Source organism: Kogia breviceps, chromosome 2 (assembly GCF_026419965.1).
Source record: "Kogia breviceps isolate mKogBre1 chromosome 2, mKogBre1 haplotype 1, whole genome shotgun sequence".
In the NCBI taxonomy this organism is placed as follows: Eukaryota; Metazoa; Chordata; class Mammalia; order Artiodactyla; family Physeteridae; genus Kogia; species Kogia breviceps.
The window spans coordinates 107,958,703-107,980,000 of record NC_081311.1 but is presented as its reverse complement, the minus strand read 5'-3'; the positions used below and the strand labels follow the sequence as shown (position 1 = coordinate 107,980,000).

General features: G+C 41.0%; 1 protein-coding gene and 1 long non-coding RNA gene across 3 annotated transcripts in view; one reads left to right on the top strand and one right to left on the bottom strand.

The window, feature by feature from the left end:
• The window catches only part of LOC136793705 (uncharacterized), a 194,971-nt gene extending 178,818 nt beyond the window's left edge, over positions 1 to 16,153 (bottom strand). The window contains exons 1-2 of the long non-coding RNA XR_010839321.1: positions 15,944 to 16,153; positions 781 to 957 (exon numbers count right to left, since the gene is read on the bottom strand). This is a non-coding gene — a long non-coding RNA (uncharacterized lncRNA). The remainder of the gene's footprint in view (positions 1 to 780; positions 958 to 15,943) is intronic.
• Positions 16,154 to 16,318: 165 nt separating this feature from the next.
• DARS1 (aspartyl-tRNA synthetase 1) overlaps positions 16,319 to 21,298 on the top strand; it is a 67,848-nt gene continuing 62,868 nt past the window's right edge. Inside the window, exons 1-2 of one of the 2 annotated variants that reach the window (XM_059053693.2) lie at positions 16,319 to 16,597; positions 18,588 to 18,645. In XM_059053693.2, coding sequence (XP_058909676.1) covers positions 16,532 to 16,597; positions 18,588 to 18,645 — 124 coding nt within the window. In that variant the 5' untranslated portion in view covers positions 16,319 to 16,531. Of the gene's footprint in view, positions 16,669 to 18,587; positions 18,646 to 21,298 lie in introns of both variants that reach the window. The other variant, XM_067025936.1, reaches the window with a different exon arrangement.

The window sequence follows — 21,298 nt, the reverse complement described above, 5'->3', positions numbered from 1 at the left end:
TCCAGACACTGTTTGTCTGCAAAGGCCTTCCTCTGAATATGGCATGAGATCACAGACCTACCCTGTTTTATAATTAGCTTTTTTATTTCCCTCAGAGTTTTTGAGGCAGTCATCGGGCAAACGGGGAGGAGAAGGACTTTAAGGCTACTTGAAGCAAAACCACACCCCTTCCTCGCAGTGCCATCTCTAGAATGGCTGCCTAGGAGGAAGCTGAAGGTGGTTGTCCAGCTGGAAAGTGGCACTGGGAGCCCATCCCAAGGCTGCAGTCACATAAGAAACTCAGAAGCTTCTTCCCACTTTAAGTCTGGCTGGCACAGCTTTGGCTGCCTCTGGCCTCTGTTATAAGAAGAAGTAGCTGTTCCCTCCTTCACTCTGAAGGGTGCTGAAGGACTCTGTGCTGCACTCCCATGTGGCTCTCCCCATCCGACTATAAAGAGCTCCGCCCCACGCCGGCACAACCTAGGTCCTCCTTGCCAGCTCTGCTTCTCTGCCATCTCCTCAGGTCGCTGCCTGCCTGTCACTCTGCTGCCCTCTCTGGTGGCCACATGGGGATGAGGAACCTGTGAAAACTGAGCAAATAGGCTATCCTACCCTGAATTGTGAATGTAGAAATAGTCAAGCATTTAGACTTTTCTAACATTACGCTTTTCCAAGTGTAAGTGGCAGCATGGGGCACAGCCCAGAGTCTAGTATAAGTGAGTGAGGCTATCAAAGCCTGAAAGGACTTTCTTAATTAAAGTACAAGGATCAAGTAACATAAGTGAAAGAAACTCCACTCACCTAAGTCATTTTAGGGATAACCTGATGAGCTTGGGGCATCATTCATGGGAGGCAGTATATCACAGTGGCTAAGTATGTGGCTCTGGAATCTGATGCTTGGGTTCTGCTGGTGACTCTATCACTTGCTGTTGGACTTTGTACAACTTACTTCACCTCTCTGTGTCTTGCTTTTCCCATCTGTAAAATGGAGATAATAATAGCACCCGGATCAAAAAGTTTTCTGGAGGTTAAATATATTAATAAATATATTATACTTTAGACAGTTCCTGGCACAAGATAAGTATTCAAAAAGTGCTATGACTATTATGATTATCATTTGGCCATTTTCATAATCAATGAAGGGTGAACTATTTTGTCCATAGAGCCAAAAGGAGATTGTGAAGACCCAGCAAGTTATACTTCTTGCAGAGGTCTGAAGGTGGTGAGGTAAGCAAATGAACTTGGTGCAAGGCCTCAAAACAAGGTGATTAGAGCCCCAGTGGTCCTGTTAGGTACTGCTGCATTACAAACCACCCCAAAATACAGTGGTTTAAAAAAGCAACAATTTATTATTTCTCATGTTTCTACAGGTTGATCAGGCAGTTCTAGTTCAGAGTGTTGGCTAGGGTCCTGAGATGGCTGGAATGTCCAAAATGGCCTCATTCACATCCCAACTGGGAACTCAGCAAGGGTTGTTGGTCAATGTCTTTGGTTTTCCTCCAGGAAGCCTCTCATGGCTTCTTGGGCTTCCTCACAGCATGGCAGCTGGTTCCAAGAAAGAACATGAAGGCAGAACCTGCAGATTTTTTAAGACCCAGACTTGGAGGTTACACAGCATCATTTCTGCTGTATCCTATTGGTCAGAATAAATCACTGGCCAGTCTAGATTCACAGGGAGTGAAAATAACCTCTACTTCTTCATAAGGGATTAAGTAGCACAGTCACACTGCAAAAGAACATATGGGATGAGAGATATTGTCACTGCCATCTTCAGAAACAGGACCTACCACAGCTCAGGGAATAGGAACTAGATTTTCTTAACAATGTTTGGATTGAGTGACTCAATTAGGAAGACCAGTCTGAGTTTGGATCAGAGTTACCCATTGAAAGGAGAAGTAAATGGAATTAGGTGTTTTAATTTAGCGTAAATTGTTTATAAGCTACTTAAAGTTCCTTTGAGTCTAAAGTCTTATTCAGAAACATTAATGAGAATAGATAAAGGACATTAGGCTAGAAAACATAATTATCAGTGAAGAACATTTTTAAAAGAAAAAATATTTTACTTAAAGAAGAGGTAGATGATAAAACCACATGCTCCCCGAATAGTGACAACAGTGAACTTATAGTGAAAAATTGTATTATGTTAAAATGAACAAAGCAGAAAACAACAAAAGGACACCTGAATAATGAACAGGAACAAAGAGCAAGAAGCCCACGAGAATTCTATAATTGCTATTCCTGAGAATTTGATTGTTTCCCCTCCTCCTACCTCATGTACAGTTCTTTTAAAAGTGCAATGTACTTTATATTTGCTTTGTATTTTACATTTCACTTTATTGCAGGGAGGGAGTTTAAGGCCTTTGTAGAATTTCTGGATATTGCTACAGTCAAACATGGAATTACAAAATAGATTGGAGATAATCTAGCCAAATGAATTATTATTTACCCTGAACTCTCCAGTTCCCCACAATTGTACAAAGTCTAGTCTTTGAGATAATTTGATAATGGATAATGTGGAAAAGGCAACAGCAGAAAGATTTTGGTAGATTTTTCAATGTTGGGGAGAAGAGAAAGCAATAAGGAATGGCACCAAGATTTGGGGCCCAGACGATACATGAATGGCTATGTTTCCTAGAGTGATTAAGAAGGAAAATAGAAGGGAAAGTGAATTGTGTATTGCAGGGGAAGATTACAAAAATAAGTTTGCGACTGAAAGAATATTTTAAGGCAAAGTAGCAGCTAGCCAGCATTTTCAGAATGTACTGATATCCCTGGCTTACTTCTATTTGGGAAAGGGCTCCCACTCATTCTCTTTATATGGGACTATAACTTTTTATTATTCATTTTACTGTTTGTCATTTATTGAGTTGTTTCTACCCAGTGTATTTACAACTCATATAAAATACAGAAGACAATCAAATATACAGAAACAAGGTGGGGAAATGCAACTCACCCACTGAAAATATCATTAGTATCTAGTGACAGCTGCACACCATAAAACAATTGGAATCATCTCAGAAGACAAATGAAAAACAAGGGAAATGTGTATCTAGATGCCTCAATGGAAAAAAAAAATTTTAATAGAAGATAGTTTTAAATGGGCCATCAGGGAAAGAGGATAAGTTGTCTAAGTGAGAAACTAGACAATCCATCGAGAACAGAATGCAAAGAAGAGAAAAAGGTAAAGTTCTCATGGGAACAGGATATAAAATTGATGACAATGGGCCTGCATAGAGGATGAAGAGCAACATAACAATGTGTGCTATGTATTATTTGCATAAACTCCAAAGAACTTGGCACCATCTATGTTTTTCATATCATAATCATAAACCAGTAAGTAAGAAAAAAAGGGTTTCAAGCAGCCAAACTAGGGGTGGGAGTATTCAACTTTACTCAAAGGAGTCCTCAGGTCCTCACTCTACAAATAATTCCAATAAGCTTGGCTACTATCTTTTTCCAAACCCAACCATTTAAAATGAGATTCAGATTCAACATGTAGATGTTTTCCACTATAATAATAGTTCACACTTCTTGAGCATTAACTATGCACCAGGCACTGTTCTAAATTCTATCTGGATGGACTTATTTATCACTATAGCAACCTCAGAGATAAGGACTAGGATTATGCCCATTTTACAGATGAGGCGATTAAAACACAGACAGGTTTTTTAAAGTACCCAAAATCACACAACTAGTAAGTGGTAGAGTTGGGATATGAACCCAGGCTAGTCAGGTTCCTACATCCTGAACAACTAGGCTAGCCCCTCTCAAAGTTGAGTGCACATCAGAATCACCCAAAAGGCTTTTAAAACAGAGGGATGACCTCCACCCTCAGAGTTTCTGATGTTAGAAGGTCTGTGATAGGGCTGGAGACTTTACATATCTAACAAATTTCCAGGTATATTAGTTAGCTTGGGCTGACAAAACAAAGTACCACAAACTGGGTGGCTTAAGAAACAAAACTTTAGAAGATGCAGGACTAGGAGGACATGAAATTCGTGTCTCCACACAACTAGGGCACCTACCAGGCACCTGTGGGGGACCACGGACACCTAAGAGGACAGGAGAAACCCCCGGCGACCGGCTTGCGGGATCCTGGTTCCCAGGCCAGAGGTTGGGCCTGAGCTCCTGTGGTGGGAGCTCTGAGTCCCAACCACTGGACTAGCAGAGAACCTCAGACCCCAGGGAATATTAATCGGACTGAAGCCTCCCAGAGGTCCTAATCTCAGCACCAAGACCTGGCTCTATCCAACTGCCTGCAAACTCCAGTGCTGGACGCCTCAGGCCAAACAACCAGTAAAGACAGGAATACACCCCCACCCATTAAAAAACAAAAAACAATGAAATGACAAAAAAATATGTTACAAAGGAGCAATGTAAAAACCTTCAAGAACAAATAAATGAAGATGAAATAGGCAAACTACCTGAAAAAGAATTCAGAGTAATGATAGTAAAGATGATCCAAAATCTCGGAAACAGAAAGGAGAAAATACAAGAAATATTTAACAAGGACGTAGAAGAACTAAAGAGGAAGCAAGCAATGATGAACAACACAAGAAATGAAATTAAAAATACTCTAGATGGGATCAATAGCAGAATAACTGCAGAAGAACGGGTAAGTGACCTGGAAGATAAAATGGTGGAAATAACTGCCAGGGAGCAGAATGAAGAAAAAAGAATGAAAAGAATTGAGGACAGTCTCAGAGACCTCTGGGACAATATTAAATGCACCAACATTCAAATTATAGGGGTCCCAGAAGAAGAAGAGAACAAGAAAGGGCCTGAGAATATATGTGAAGAGATTATAGTCAAAAACTTCCCTAACATGGGAACGGAAATAGTCAATCAAGTCCAGGAAGCACAGAGTCCCATACAGGATAAACCCAAAGAGAAACATGCTGAGACACATATTAATCAAACTATCAAAAATTAAATACAAAGAAAATATATTAAAAGTAGCAAGGGAAAAGCAACAAATAACATAAAGGGAATCCCCATAAGGTTAACAGCTGATCTTTCAGCAGAAACTATGCAAGCCAGAGGGGCAGGACATATTTAAAGTGATAAAAGGCAAAAACCTACAACCAAGATTACTCTACCCAGCAAGGACCTCATTCAGATTTGACAGCGAAATTAGAACCTTTACAGACAAGCAAAAGTTAAGAGACTTCAGCACCACCAAACCAGCTTTACAACAAACGCTAAAGGAACTTCTCAAGGCAGGAAACACAAGAGAAGGAAAAGACCTACAAAAACACACCCAAGGGGGCTTCCCTGGTGGAGCAGTGGTTGGGAGTCCGCCTGCCGATGCGGGAGACACGGGTTCGTGCCCTGGTCCGGGAGGATCCCACGTGCCGCGGAGCGGCTGGGCCCGTGAGCCATGGCTGCTGAGCCTGTGCGTCCGGAGCCTGTGCTCCGCGACGGGAGAGGCCACAGCAGTGAGAGGCCCGCATACCGAAAAAAAAAATAAAAAAAAAAACACACCCAAAACAATTAAGAAAATGGTAATAGGAACACACATATCAATAATTACCTTAATGTAAATGGATTAAATGTTCCCACCAAAAGACATAGACTGGCTGAATGAATACAAAAACAAGACCTGTGTATACGCTGTCTACAAGAGACCCACTTCAGACCTAGGGACACATACAGACTGAAAGTGAAGTGATGAAAAAAGATATTCCATGCAAATGGAAATCAAAAGAAAGCTGGAGTAGCAATTCTCATATCAGACAAAATAGACTTCAAAATAAAGACTATTGCAAGAGACAAAGAAGAACACTACATAATGATCAAGGGATCAATCCAAGAAGATGATATAACAACTGTAAATATTTATGCACCCAACATAGGAGCACCTCAATACATAAGGCAAATACTAACAGCCATAAAAGGGGAAATCGACAGTAACACAATCATAGTAGGGGACTTTAACACCCCACTTTCACCAATGGACAGATCATCCAAAATGAAAATAGGTAAGGAAACACAAGCTTTAAATGACACATTAAACAAGATGGACTTAATTGACATTTATAGGACATTCCATCCAAAAACAATAGAATACACTTTCTTCTCAAGTGCTCATGGAACATTCTCCAGGATAGACCATATCTTGGGTCACAAATCAAGCCTTGGTAAATTTAAGAAAATTGAAATCATATTAAGTATCTTTTCCAACTACAATGCTATGAGACTAGATGTCAATTACAGGAAAAAAAACTGTAAAAAATACAAACACATGGAGGCTAAATAATACATTACTAAATAACCAAGAGCTCACTGAAGAAATCAAAGAGGAAATCAAAAAATAGCTAAAAACAAATGACAATGAAAACATGATGACACAAAACCAATGGGATGCAGCAAAAGCAGTTCTAAGAGGGAAGTTTATAGCAATGCAATCCTACCTCAAGAAACAAGAAACATCTCAAATAAACGACCTAACCTTACACCTAAAGCAATTAAAGAAAGAAGAACAAAAATACCCAAAGTCAGTAAAAGGAAAGAAATCATAAAAAGCAGATCAGAATTAAATGAAAAAGAAATGAAGGAAACAATAGCAAAGATCACTAAAACTAAAAGCTGGTTCTTTGAGAAGAGAAACAAAATTGATAAACCATTAGCCAGACTCATCAAGGAAAAAAAGGGAGAAGACTCAAATCAACAGAATTAGAAATGAAAAAGAAGTAACAACTGACACTTCAGAAATACAAAGGATCATGAGAGATTACTACAAGCAACTCTATGCCAATAAAATGGACAACCTGGAGGAAATGGACAAATTCTTAGAAAAGCACAACCTTGCAAGTCTGAACCAGGAAGAAATAGAAAATATAAACAGACCAATCACAAGCACTGAAATTGAAACTGTGATTTAAAATATTCCAACAAACGAAAGCCCAGGACCAGATGGCTTCACAGGCGAATTCTATCAAACATTTAGAGAAGAGCTAACACCTATCCTTCTCAAACTCTTCCAAAACATAGCAGAGGGAGGAACACTCCCAAACTCATTCTATGAGGCCACCATCACCCTGATACCAAAACCAGACAAAGATGTCATAAAGAAAGAAAACTACAGGCCAATATCACTGATGAACATAGATGCAAAAATCCTCAACAAAATACTAGCAAACAGAATCCAACAGCTCATTAAAAGGATCATACACCATGATCAAGTGGGGCTTACCCCTGGAATGCAAGGATTCTTCAATACCTGCAAATCAATCAATGTGATACACCATATTAACAAATTGAAGGATAAAAACCATATGATCATCTCAATAGATGCAGAAAAAGCTTTTGACAAAATTCAACACCCATTTATGATAAAAGCTCTCCAGAAAGTAGGCATAGAGGGAACCTACCTCAACATAATAAAGGCCATATATGACAAACCCACAGCCAACATCATTCTCAGTGGTGAAAAACTGAAACCATTTCCTCTCAGATCAGGAACAGGACAAGGATGTCTACTCTCACCACTATTATTCAACATAGTTTTGGAAGTCCTGGCCCCGGCAATCAGAGAAGAAAAAGAAATAAAAGGAATACAAATTGGAAAAGAAGAAGTAAAACCTCATGTGAGAGAAATACCATTATCCTCATTTTCTGGAGAAAACTGAGAATTAGAGATGTTAAATGACTTTCCTCAAATCACACAGCTGGTGTAGTGGACACTATTGGCTGTACTATTACTACTATGATCTGTTCCTACTCACAACACTTCTGACACCAAATGTATGGGTTTGCCATACCAAGCAACTTCCTGAAGACACCAGTTGGGTGTCCTGCAATTCAATTCAATTCTGACACTATCTGGAGTTAGCACAAGTTAAGGGCTCAGTTCCACAAGGCTGCCCCCAACTTCAGATACCAGTTGTAAGTAGTGGGTTCCCAGGTTACCCACACTTCTGTCTCACGGCTACAAGTCAGTGGTTCCTATGACCCCCTCCTCGGTTTTTGTTTTTGTTTTTTAAATTACCCTTCACATTTTATATATTTTTAAATTTTTTATTTTTTTATTTTTTGGCTGCATTGGTCTTCGTTGTTGCATACAGGCTTTTTTTTTTACCTCTAGTTGCGGTGAGCAGGGGCTACTCTTCGTTGCGGTGCGTGGGCTTCTCACTGCGGTGGCTTCCCTTGTTGTGGAGCACACTCTAGGCATGCGGGCTTCAGTAGTTGTGGCATGCAGGCTCGGTAGTTGTGCCTCACGGGCTCTAGAGCACAGGCTCAGTAGTTGTGGTGCACAGGCTTATCTGCTCTGCAGCATGTGGGATCTTCCCAGACCAGGGTTTGAACCCGTGTCCCTTGCATTGGCAGGCGGATTCCTAACCACTGTGCCACCAGGGAAGCCCCCCCTCATCAGTTCTGATAATTTGCTATAATGGCTCACAGAACTCAGGGAAGCATTTTACTTACTATTACTGTTTTATTACAAAGGATATTATAAAGGATCCAATTGAAGAGAACCGGATGAAGCAGTACATAGGGCAAGGTCCAGAAGGATCCTGAGCACAGGCGCTTCTGCCCCCATGGAGTTGGGTTGCACCACCCTCCTGGCACATGGATGTGTTCACCAACCCTGAAGCTATCCAGACCCCTTCATTTAGGATTTTTATGGAGGTTCCATTAGTAGGCATGATTGATTAAATCACTGGCGGTTGGTGATTAACACAATCCCCAGACCCTCTCCCCTCCCCAGAGGTTGGGAATGGGGGGGTGAAAGTGAGGCTGGAAGTTCCAACCCTCTAATCACCTGGTTGGTTCCCCTGGCAACCAGCCCCCATCCTGGAACTACCTAGGGGCTTTCAGCCACCAATCACCTCATTAACATACACTCAGGTGTGGTTCAAAGGGGCTTGGTATGATAACAAAAGACACTCCTATCACCTCTATCACTCAGGAAATTCCAAGGATATTACTAGTTCTGTGCCAGGAACCAAAGATGAAGATCAAACATATATTTCTTACTCTGTCACAATATGACAGCTGTCTACTCAGCATGCATTCTCCCCTTCCTCCTTTCTAACAGAATCTGAGTTTGCTGAGTATCCATCTCTCTCCCATCTATCCATGTGCTTCCACAGAGGCAACACTCTCAATCCACCCCAGTAAGTGGTTCAGGCATGTAATCTAATTTTGGCCAATTAGATGTGAAGGAAAGTTTCATGCAAGGATTTTGAGGAAAGGTTTCTGTGTTTAAGAGAGAACAAAATCCGATGCTGTCATGACTGGATGTTATGCCTGAATTAGCTGCAGCCATCCTGCCACCAGGCTAAGGATGAGACCTGCAGAACTGAGAAAAAGAAAGAATTGCTCAGTCCTTGATGACACTGCTGAATGGCTGGATCAACCAAACCTGAGCTCTCCCTTCCTCTAAACTCTGTACTATATGAGCAATATGTTCCTTACCGTTGGAAACAGCCTGAGTCAGGTTTCCCTTCCTTGCAGCTAAAGGCATCCTATCTGATTCAGGTGGGAAAGAGGGGTGCTGAGATTTGAATTACATGTAGTCATGAGAGAAGTAATAGCAGAAAGAAGGACAGCAAGGCTGGAGCCAGAATAAATTTGCAATACAAGAACTCAAAAAGCTTGGTAATTCACAAAAGGACAAATATTGCATAATTCCACTTATATGAAACACCTAAAATATTAATAGTTAATATCATGAAAGCAGTGACTAGCATGATGGTTTCCAGGGAACTGGGGAGGGGGAAATGGTGAGTTGTTTTTTGATGAGCAGAGTTTCAGTTTTACAAGATGAAAAAGTTCTACAGATCCATTATGCAACAATGTGAATATAGTTAACACTACTGAACAGTACACTTTCAAAAGGTTAAGAGGGTAAATTTTACATTATGTGGTTTTTTAATCACAATTTTTAAAAACAGCTTAGCAAACTGGAGTCACTTAGGCCATACTTCAGAGGCCCTGGAGACATTACTCTGTTGTATAGAACACTGGCATTGTTCCTTTTACCTTAAATCCCACTGGCTATTTCCGTGCTTAGAATGCTCTTTCCCCAGATATGTTCATGGCCACATCTCTCATTGCCTTCAAATCTTCAAATGTCACTTTCTCAATGAAGCCTACCCCAACCACCATATTTAATATTGCAACCCACCCCATCCTCCCACCCCTCAGCACTCCCATTTCCCTTACCTTCTCTACTTTTTCTTTCTTTTTTTTTTAAGTTATTTTTTATTTATTTATTTTTGGCTGTGTTAGGTCTTTGTTGCTGCGCACAGGCTTTCTCTAGTTGCGGCGAGCAGGGGCTACTCTTCGTTGTGGTGCGTGGGTTTCTCATTGAGGTGGCTTCTCTTGTTGCGGAGCACGGGCTCTAGGCACGTGGGCTTCAGTAGTTGTGGCACGCAGGCTCAGGAGTTGTGGCTCACGGGCTCTAGAACACAGGCTCAGTAGCTATGGCGCACAGGCTTAGTTGCTCTGCAGCATGTGGTATCTTCCTGGGTCAGGGCTCAAACCCACATCCACTGCATTGGCAGGGAGATTCTTAACCAGTGTGCCACCAGGGAAGCTCCTTTTCTTTCTTATTATCACTTTCTAACATGTTATAGACCTTACTTTTTATAATTAGTTTTTATTGTCTGCCTCTCCCCTCTAAAAGGTAACATCTACAAAACCTGAGATCTCTATACTATTTTGTTCCCTGATGTATCCCAAATGCCTAGACTAATGCCTAGCACATAGTTGGCACTCAATAACTATTGGTTGAGAGAACAAATGAACATTAGTCATTGGCTAAAAGTCTTATATGCATTGAGTTTATAAAATAAAATATGAAAAATGATTTCTGTGCTAAGATGGCAGATCCAGTTTTGCTCCTTCCCCTAGCCCTACAGAAATTAGAATCAAAAGGATGGGAAAACAGAAGGGGAAAACCATGCCCCCAAAATTCAGGAAGCTGGAGACCAGACAGAGCAGTGGTAAACAACTTTGCAGATGTGAAAAGCTGAATCCTAAGGTAGTAGTCAGGAAAGCTGAGAATCAACCTAATTTATATCAAAGAAACCTCAGAAGACTCAGGACAGCAGCACCAAGTACCTCTGCAAATGGAGGTGGGGAGGAGAAATTACAATAAGGAAAACTACATGAGAAGTATGATTCCTATATCCCTCACTACTCCACTCTTTTGGCAACAGTTCTCTTCCACTCTGACATGATGTATTCTCTAAAGAGGGTGAAAGAGTAGGTCCTTGGACTTTAGGAACTGGGTGCTGCACCAAAACTAGGGGGATTCAGTGACCACATGCATGTTGAATGCTGAATATTCCCAGAACATTGGTAGACCTTTACTCTTCAGGCAGGAGATTAGAAGAGTTTTATCCTGAACAATCTGACCAGTGAGGGGGAAAGATCTAAAGATACTGACACTCAGGGTAGCGGATCAAATGGCCCAACCAGATCATTACACAGTAAAACCTGAAATTGGCAAACTTCAGTCAAATGCTCAGAGCTTCTAATTAGCTTTTTAGTCCCCACTTTTAAAATGAGCTGACAATCAAAGATTCACCCATAAACAAATGAGTGAATGAATGGATGGATGTTAAAACATCACAATATACAGGACATATTAATTAAAATAAATAAGGAGTCACCAGACAGCTAACGTGGGTCTCTAACATGGAAGATAGAGACCAAAAACAAACAAAAAGCAATTTGTAAGAAATGGGCTATGCAGAGAGAATACTTTAAAACTTACCCCCCAAAATCACCTTATTAGTATGCTCAGAAAGATGAGACATTGCATTCATGTAAAAAGATCAGGATTCTGTTCTTTTAAAACAGTTTCAGAGAACAAAATGGTACTTTGGGAAATTATATACATGATGGCAGAAATGAGAAAATCTCAACTGAAAGATTAGAAGATAAAGCTGAAGAAAGCTCCCCAAAAGCAGTTCAAAAAGGCAAGGAGATGGAAAACGGAGAGAAATGATAAGAAAATAAGATGACCAGCTCAAAAAGGTCAATATTTGAATAATAAGAAGTCAAGAAAGAGAGCAGAGAGGAAATGAAAGGGAGAGAATCATCAAAGAAAATTTTCAAGAAAATGCCCTAGAACTAAGTGACTTTTCAGATTGAAAAGCCCGCTGAGTGTCCAGCACAATGTTGAATTTAGACCCACAGGATGGTATACATTGTGAAATTCCAGAGAATTAGGAACAAAGCAAAGGAACAGCGGTAATTTACATAGCAGATATCCTGCAAACTTCTTTTTCCCAGGAGAAAAAGAATCACATGCAAAGGATTAGGAATCACAATGGTGCTTGAAAACTTTTAACAGCAACACCTAGAATGGGTCCATGGGTCCCACAGTCATTTTCCTGGTCCCTAAGTGCATAGTTCGGAATGGACACATTTGGTAGCTGGCAGAAGCCCACACTGGTTCCTGACAACACAGGAACACACAAGACAAGCAAGGCCAAGTTCAAACCCTGACTGATTTGCTCAGTAAAGGTATGACAATCACTTTTGGATTTAAACAGTTTGCTACTTACTTACAGTAAAAAGAATAGCCAAAGGTGCCACCCCAACTTGATCCTTGTCCTACACACCAAAAAAGGACAACACTGAAACAAAAGGGACCAGATGATTGCAACGTGACTCATGGGACACCCTGTTGCTGAGGAGGCTGGACTTCAGCTATGCAGTTTTACATTGTGTAGCTCCACTGGTGAGAGGCGGGTGGCTGAAAGTCCCATACTTGATCAGACAGCCTCCCAGAGGAGACAGGGAAGCCAGAGGGAGACGGCTTCTCATCCCCTTCTGTTATAGGAGAATCACAAAGTGTTTTTCCAAGACAGATTAGCTGCACTTCAAGTCAGCCCTTGCCTATGTGGCTTATTTAGATACCCGCAAGGAGGTCAGGTGACAAGGCAGAACTGTTCCCTTACACCTCCTTGGCCTGTGGGTTAAGGCTATCATATTGCAGAAAGCTAATAGGAAAACTCTTCAGTCTGCTTCCCCTGTCCCCAGCTAGGACAGTAAATCATAAAGAGTATCACATCCCCAGGGGGAATGGCAGTCTGCGTGCAACCCTTGAAGACCTGATAGCTGACAGTCCCCATCATATTCCTGTTTGCACCAGTCTGGCTCTGGCAAAAAGCAGACCAATCCAGGAGGTTGACAGTTGACTACTGCAAATTCAACCAAGTCGTAGTTTTAGTTGCAATTGTATCTTCACTAGAGCAGATTCACAAGACCTCAAGCACATGGTATGTGGCCACTGATCTGGCAAATTTTTCGCTCCCATCATCGTCAGGAAAGAGAGCCAGAAGCAAGAGTATTGCCCCAGGGCTATGTCCTAAATAAGAATAATCTATCAAGGTAAGGGGATCAAAGTAAGGAAGAATTTCACATAGAAGCTTCATGGGCAATGGAAAGATGGAAAGCTAAGATTCCTACCCTAGCTAAGGGACACTATATGGGATTTTTGGTCAGATTTCTGACCATCAGTTCATATATTAGGACTGTATCTAATTGAGGGAATAAAAGCTTTAAAAAAATCCCAAGATGGAACAGCTTCATAGACCTCCTTCTATGTTGGAATCTCATGAGTATGATAGAATGTTTCCTTCATCACAAAGATTCAGCGCTGCTCCCTGAGGAATGAGTAAATTATCCTGCCCTGTTGAACTCAAGAATGGACATGTGACTTGTGTGGCCAATGAAATAGGAGTAGAACGTGAAATATGTCACCTTCAGGCAGCCACTTTTAAGAGCTAGGTTCTCTTTTACCTGCTTCTGTGATCACGGAAGCATGTGTCAAGACGGAGCATCTATCAGCCTAGATCCCTAAGTGACTACAAGAGCACAGCCCCTTTGCTAACCTACTACAGACATAACATGAGCAATAAATAGGTTTTCTTTTAAGTTGCTGAGATTTGGGTGTCAGTCTGTTAGTAACTAACACAGCATGCCCAAGCAATCCTGACCAGATAAGAGGAGGCTCTCCCTTAGAGTCTGCTTATCTGCCCAAAGCCCAGATCTTCTCGGCCTTTGCAGTGGACATTTGTAGTTGCCTTTCCAGGATCCATTATTTCCCTGTCCCATAGCTTCTGACAGTGGTTTCCACATGTTTCCAGTAAAGCTAACTCTGTCCCAAGCTCCAGGGGAAATTCTACCTAGGCTAAACCAATCAGAACATTCCATTTCCCTGACCATAAGGATTAGGTCAGTAGTGGACATGTGCCCTTAACTGGCCCACTCAAAGTGAGTCTTAGGGCTCTTTCTGGGAATGCACATACTTACCAGTATTATAACGATTTTCACATTTCTTTATCATTAGTTACACACTGTCTTACTAAGTGGACTATGTATTATTGAGAATCAGGATCCTAATTTATCTTTTTATTGCCAGAACCTGGCATAATGGTTGGCACAAAGTGGATGCTTATAAATAATCATTGATCATTTAAAAGGGTAATAGGGCTTCCCTGATGGCGCAGTGGTTGAGAGTCCACCTGCCGATGCAGGGGACGCGGGTTCGTGCCCGGGTCCGGGAAGATCCCACATGCCACGGAGCGGCTGGGCCCGTGAGCCATGGCCGCTGAGCATGCGCGTCCAGATCCTGTGCTCCGCAACAGGAGAGGCCACAGCAGTGAGAGGCCTGCGTACCACAAAAAAAAAAAAGCTTCACTTGACTTATTCCCCATTAGCTACAACCTATATATTTCCTTCCCCTCTCATCCTATCTTCTCATTATCTCCTGAACACAGGAAAAGCAGTGAGGTACAGCGGTTAAGAACATGGATCCTGGCACCACACTACTTGATTTGAAACACATCGTTTAATGGCTCTGCAACCATGGGCAAGTTACTTCACCTCTCTCTGCCTCAATTTCCCAAATGCAAAAAGATTATAATATCATCTCTCTGGTGTAAGCATTAAATGAGTTAGTATTGATATATGTGAAACACCGACAACAGTGCTTGGCACACAGTAAGCACTATATAAAGGTTTGCTATAATCCTTTTACTTTTATTTCTTCACTTTCACTCACTTTTCAGCCCATTCTGACCCCATGACTTCATCATGAAGTGTTTACTAAGAACACCAATAACCTCTTTGTTGCTAAATCCAACAACTATTTTTCAGTCATCATCTTACTTGAGGTCTAGGCAGCAGTTGACAATGTTAACACTCTCTTCTTAGAACATTCTCTTTCCTAGTCCAGGGCTTCAACTACCACCTACCCGCCAGTGTCTTGCCCATCTTTATCTGGAACCCAGACCTCTCTTCTATGCTCCAGATCCCACAAAGCCAGAGGTTACCTGGATATTCTCCCCTTGAAAGTCTCAAGGGCATCTCATATGCACTACATCCAAAACTGAGCCATGGATTTCTCTCCCTAACTCCCTCTGGCTTAAATATTATTTAGGCACCTCTTCATTTGTCTGACCCCTACTCCTACTTTAGAGTTTAGATGAAGTATCAATTCCTCAGAGAAGCCTGAGGTGAATGCCCTAAAAGAAACTTTCATAGCACTTGGTACCTCTACTTCATACCTGCAATTAGATGATAAGCTACACGAGTGCAGGGACCATGCCTGTCTTCTCACTACTGTATCCCAGGACCCGAATGCAGTAGCCTCCAGAGCCCTTTCATTTGCACTAGGGTCTATCTGCATTCCTGAACAAGTATAAACTGTGCCAGGCTAAGACTACTAGTATAGTTAAAACTTGACAAAGTGCAAAGAAGCATAGCAGAGGAAATAGTATTTAACCAAGCCCCCAAATTACTTTCAGTTGCAATAAGAGGCTAATGGATGGCAATTTTTTTTTAAAGCCTAACTTGGGGAGATTCATCCACTGGACAACCAACATTTTGCATCGCCTCTAACAGTGCAACAGGTCCAGGCAATCAGAGCAATTATGTGTGGGTCTCCGCCATTGTGTTTACACCTCACTATCACTTGGGTACCAGTACCCAAACCTACCTTAGCAAGCCAACTGCCTATAACTCAGCACTCCTATGTCCCGGTACATAGCAGCTTTTTGCGACGAGGTCTGCCACGATTCCAGGCAGCTACATTGTCACTGCGGAGTCTTAAAGGCGGAGAAGTTCAAGGGAGGAAAAGTCGAGTTCTGAGCATGGGTGGATGTTTTAGTGAACAGGCCGCCCTTAAAGCCCGGAGTGTTAAATAATAGGGCTGAAAGACAACACAGTAGACTTCGCAGGTGTGACAGGACTGAAAAATGAAAGAGTGCAAGGACGCGCCTACTGGTACCCTGGGATCCGTTCCCTCAGAGTCAATCCCCTCTAACTCCAAGCAAACACCCGTAGGGGCGGGGAAAGAAGAGAGACGTCGGCGCGCAGTCGTCTGCTTTACAGCGCTCCGGGATCTCGAGAGAACTGCGGTTCTCGCGATCTTTCCGGAGCCGACCCTCCACGCGGAGACCGATCCCGTGTGCTGTAACTGGAGGGCAGCGAGGGTACTGACGCTAGAGGAGGAAAAATCCCCTTTGCCTGCCCTACGGAAGCCTGCGAGGGAGGGCGGCGTTCGCTGCGTAGTCCAGTTGCCCAGATGCCCAGCGCCAGCGCCTGCCGCAAGAGTCAGGAGAAGCCGCGGGAGATCATGGACGCGGCGGAAGTGGGTTTCCCCATTCCTTGGGCCTGGGAGGACAGACCCCTGGGCCGGACCGCACTGAGGGAGGGAGTATGGTGAGCGGGGCCCTAGCCTCTGGATCCCTGTCGGCACTTTGCGTGCAGGCCGCGAGCCTGGGATCCGGGCGCCCAGAGCCCTCACCGGGCCTCCAGGGCCCTTGTCCGAGCAGTGTGGCCAGACCCACTCCGGATCGCATTTGTCACTGGGGCGCCTGGGAGACCTGGCCTACAGGAAGCGTGTCCCGGGACTGGGGGGTAGGGGAGCGCCGTGAAGTACCAACTGCCCCGGAAGTAGGAGCAGCGGCATGATATTTAACCTCCCTGGGTTAGGCACGTCCTTCACGTAATCCATCTCTTCCCCGGAAATTTTTAATGTCCACTAGTAATCGATTTTTGTTCAGCCCTTGTGTTCCTAATGTTTTTCAAGTAATGACAGTACTTCGTAAAACGATCTGCCAGCATATTTAATGACCATTTTCCATGTGACAGCTTTAAAGAACACTTGTCATTTTTATTTTCTTTCTTCCCCTAAGTAACCCAAGTGAGGTAGGTAGGGGAAGTTTGCAGAGAATGCTTTTGAAGTCTTTGAGATGATGTGACCCAAAATCATCTATGTAATTCATAATATCCTGTGGTCCTTCAGTGCTTTTCGGAAATGAAAGTTTGAAACCATTCTACAAGTTATCTGTGCTCTTAATGAAATTGGGATCCCTACCTGGCTCATAATTTTTCTTTTGAGGAAATATGAATTTGTGATAAACTGCGTAAGGTCATTTTAAGAACATTAGATGGAATAAGGGGTGCTGAAATATGAACAGTAGTAATAAGCAACCCCCTTTTTTCTGTTCACGTGCTGTAACCTATTTATGCTGCCCTCCTGCTACATTGTGTGACTGTATCTTTCTGTTAGGACTGGAGTTATCTTCGTCTTTAAGGTGTATTTTTTTTTAATCGCAAAAAAAAAAGAAAAAACTGTTCATTAAACACCTTAACATGTTGTCTGGTTTGTTTTGGTATAAACACAAAATCTAATATTCTCCAAAGCTAAAGGAGAGGATTCCAACAAATAGCTGTTGTGACAGAAACTGTTTCATCCACATCCTAAGTTACCTTTAAGGAAACCATTTTTGTGTATTCTTGATTTGATTAGTTATATAAACCACCTTTGCAGATAACGTAGGTCTATGTATAAGGTAGACATTGTGGCAGAGTTATGTCACTTTATAGCTAGAAGGGTCTTAAGAGATCATTTTCTAGATAAGGTGAGATTAAAATAAACGGCCACTTACCAGTTTAATAAGTATAGTTTGTTAGTAATAGTCTGGACTTTAGGTCTCCTTTTTCCTGTTCCTGACTTAAAATCTGTAACAAGAATTTTGGTGTCATACTGTCAGTGTTGAACCACTTACAACCTGATATCATGAAGATGGTTTTTAGAAACAGGATGCTGGTGAATTTTTTTGATGATGTTTACAAAAGGAAAGTTGTAGTTAGCTTATATCCAGCATCTCTGATTTCTAAAAACTGGACATCTGGTACTCAGAAAGCTTACCCCTAAATGTTGGTTTTCTTTGAACATCTCTTCCTGTAATAGGAAGTTAATAAAACTGTGGTACCTCATCCTTCTCCCTTCACAGAAGAAATTTATAACTCTACTTTGAAGTAGTTTAATCTCCTTTTTGAAGAAAGTAGTTAAGATGTGTTGTACATGTGTGTAAATTTTGAGAGTGCTATTTTGTATGGTATATCGATCCAGGAGTGTTGATCTCCAAAACAAATTAACCAGAAGCTGGGTCTGTGGAGTGCATATGTAAGTGATATGACAGATTTCCACACTTTAAAACTACTACTCTGAATTGATAAAATGGTCCTGAAAGTTTAAATGAATTCATCTTTTTCTGTTATTTGTATTTCTATGTTTACTATGCTATTAGTGTTTAAATAAAAAGTCATAATGTAAAAATGTTTTTTTGTAGGATTATGCAAAAGAAAGATATGGAGTATCTTCAATGATACAATCACAAGAAAAACCAGGTTAGTAGTTATGTGGTAAAAAAAGTTTTTTTTTCTTTTTAATTCCAGGAAAGTTCTTTATGAAGTTTTAAGTAAGGTTGACATAACTGAAGGCATAATTCTGAAAAGCTTAAATGGCAAGGATATGCCATAACCCTGCACAGACATTGTCAATTTAGGGTCCCTAATCTCGATAAGGAAGAAAATACGTTAAATTAGTATATTTTAAATGGTAAATTATATTACAAAGGTATTTCTAGGTGGTCATGTAAAAGATTTGACTCTGGCCTAGGAGATAAAAGATAATTAATAATAGCTGCCTTCATCATATGCAACCTTTTTTGCATGCTTTGTGAAGCTCCCTCCTTTACTTTCCTCCTTGACTTTATTATATTTCTTTGAAATTGACTTGTTAATTGTTTCTCTCAGACCTGTAGGTTTTCTATTTGTAAACATTTGTCTTCCTTTTGTTTCTATTTTATATATGTGATTTCAACAAAGTTGTCCTACTCAACTATTTAACAATCATTTTTCTTTTATTAGACACCCCAAATTATGTCTTTCAAACTTTGGTACAACTGCAGACCTTTAAGCTCTGGCCCATTGGAAGCACTAAGTACTTCTAATTTAGATGCATGCCTGTGAATTTTATGCTTTGAAAATAATATACCCCAGGTCAAATTTAATTGTTATTTTTTTATTTAATTTATTGCATGATCACAAAATCACTTTTCCTTCCCAACTTTGTTGGAAAAGTGTGCAGTGAAAGGGCAAAATAAGTTGCTAAGAATAAACCATTTCGAAAGATAAAGATAGTGAAGTAAAGTAATTGAGTATAAAATGGGATACAAGCAATATAGTATAGGAGAGGATTACCCCTGCCAGAACAAGCAGGAGGGGTCATATGAGACTCTTTTTCGGCTTAACTGTCTTCCTGAACTGGACTTCCTTGATTTCTAACGCAAAAAAATCTTATTGGAATTTGTCTCTTACATAAGCCCCAGTCACCCTTTGCCATGATTACTATTCCTATTTAGCTAGCAAATCCAGACTACTTAGTGTCTTCCAGTTACAAGCTCTCCCCACCAAAAGGAGGATAAACTACCTATGTAATCTGATTACATTAAATAACAGTAAAATTCTATCCTTGGTTTTACCTCTGTTAAAATCATAATACATTGTTCAACATAAAGTTTTCTTTCCTGTCTGCTTCCATTTCTCCAAATTCTTTCATTCTAATACCAGTGACTTAACCGTGGAGTAGGTAGTAGTTTTTCAAACTGAAACCCTACTGCCACTGATCTTTGCCTAGGCCAGTCATACTGGTGGAAGTATGACATGCGCCTCAGGTATGTGTGGATATGTTTAAGGTTGAGAACCCCTATGCTGATCAATTAGAATGACACATGGAAGAAGGGCCATTACTCTTTCTTTTCCAAAGTACTATTAAAATTACCATAATCGTGACGCTTATTTATAAGTCTGTTCTTTTAGACTTAGGTTATTCTGTTTTGTTTGGTTTTGAGTTTTGATTGCCTAGTAAGTCGTTTGCTTTTTCAATCTTGGCATTTTCAGATCTGTCTTTTAAAATTGCTCTGTCTGTCTTTTCTCTTTCACACTTTGTTTTGTCTGAGTTTACACAGCAGACTTGGAAGTTGGCTTAACTCATAATGTCCATGGACAGAGTTTTGCAGAAATCCTCTTGTGATGCCTGATGCTTCAAAATTTCTCATTCATTCTCTTTGCTTTTGGCAATGAGATCTATGGTATTCTCCTGTAAATCAGGTTCTCTCTAAGCTACATCTTTACTTCAAGAGATGAATTATAAATACATTTAGGCAAAGTAGGTAAAATATATTTATAATTTGATTTCATTATAATATCCCCCACAAAGGTATTTTTAGTATTATAGTAACTAGGATATACTACATGTGATACTGACAAATTTGGTTACAATTAGGCAACATAACCCTTGAGAACAGAGATCTTTTGTCATTCATGATGTTGTAGTATCATTTCTATTAAAATATTTTAAATTAATACTTAGATCTTTTTCTTTAATATTCAAATTATTGCATATTTAGAACAATAATAGAATCATTTCTGGATCATTTCTGGATCATGATTGCCTTGTATCACTATCTTCACATAATAGTTTTCTCACAGTTTTCCTGTTTGGGGGATGCTAGATAGATGTAGTACTTTGTTATTAGCATTGGGGGGCATAATTGTTCGGGTTCACTGATAGCCAGAAGGGGAATTTATTGGTTCACATACTTGTAGGAAACAAAGTGTGAGATGGCATAAGGCATGATAGGATTTAGAGGTTTGAGCATTATCTATGGGGCTTTCTGTCTCTACTTCTTGGCTTTGCATCCGTTAGGCTGTTGACCTCATTCTCTCATTCTGCAAATTCAGGTAGTAGGAAAGATGGTGGCTGTAGCCCTGGGCCTACACCACCTCAGCTCAGCGACCCCAGGGAAGACAGATTCATTCCCATTATCTATATATTAAGTACCAGAGAAGGACGTTGATTAGCTCAGTTTGAGTAACATGTCCTTCTCTGGATGAGTCAATGTGTCCTGGGGAATGGGTACTATGACTGTCCAGGCCTGGCAGAGAATTCCCCCATGTGGCTAGCTGACTTACACACTATGGCAGGCAAGCAAAAATA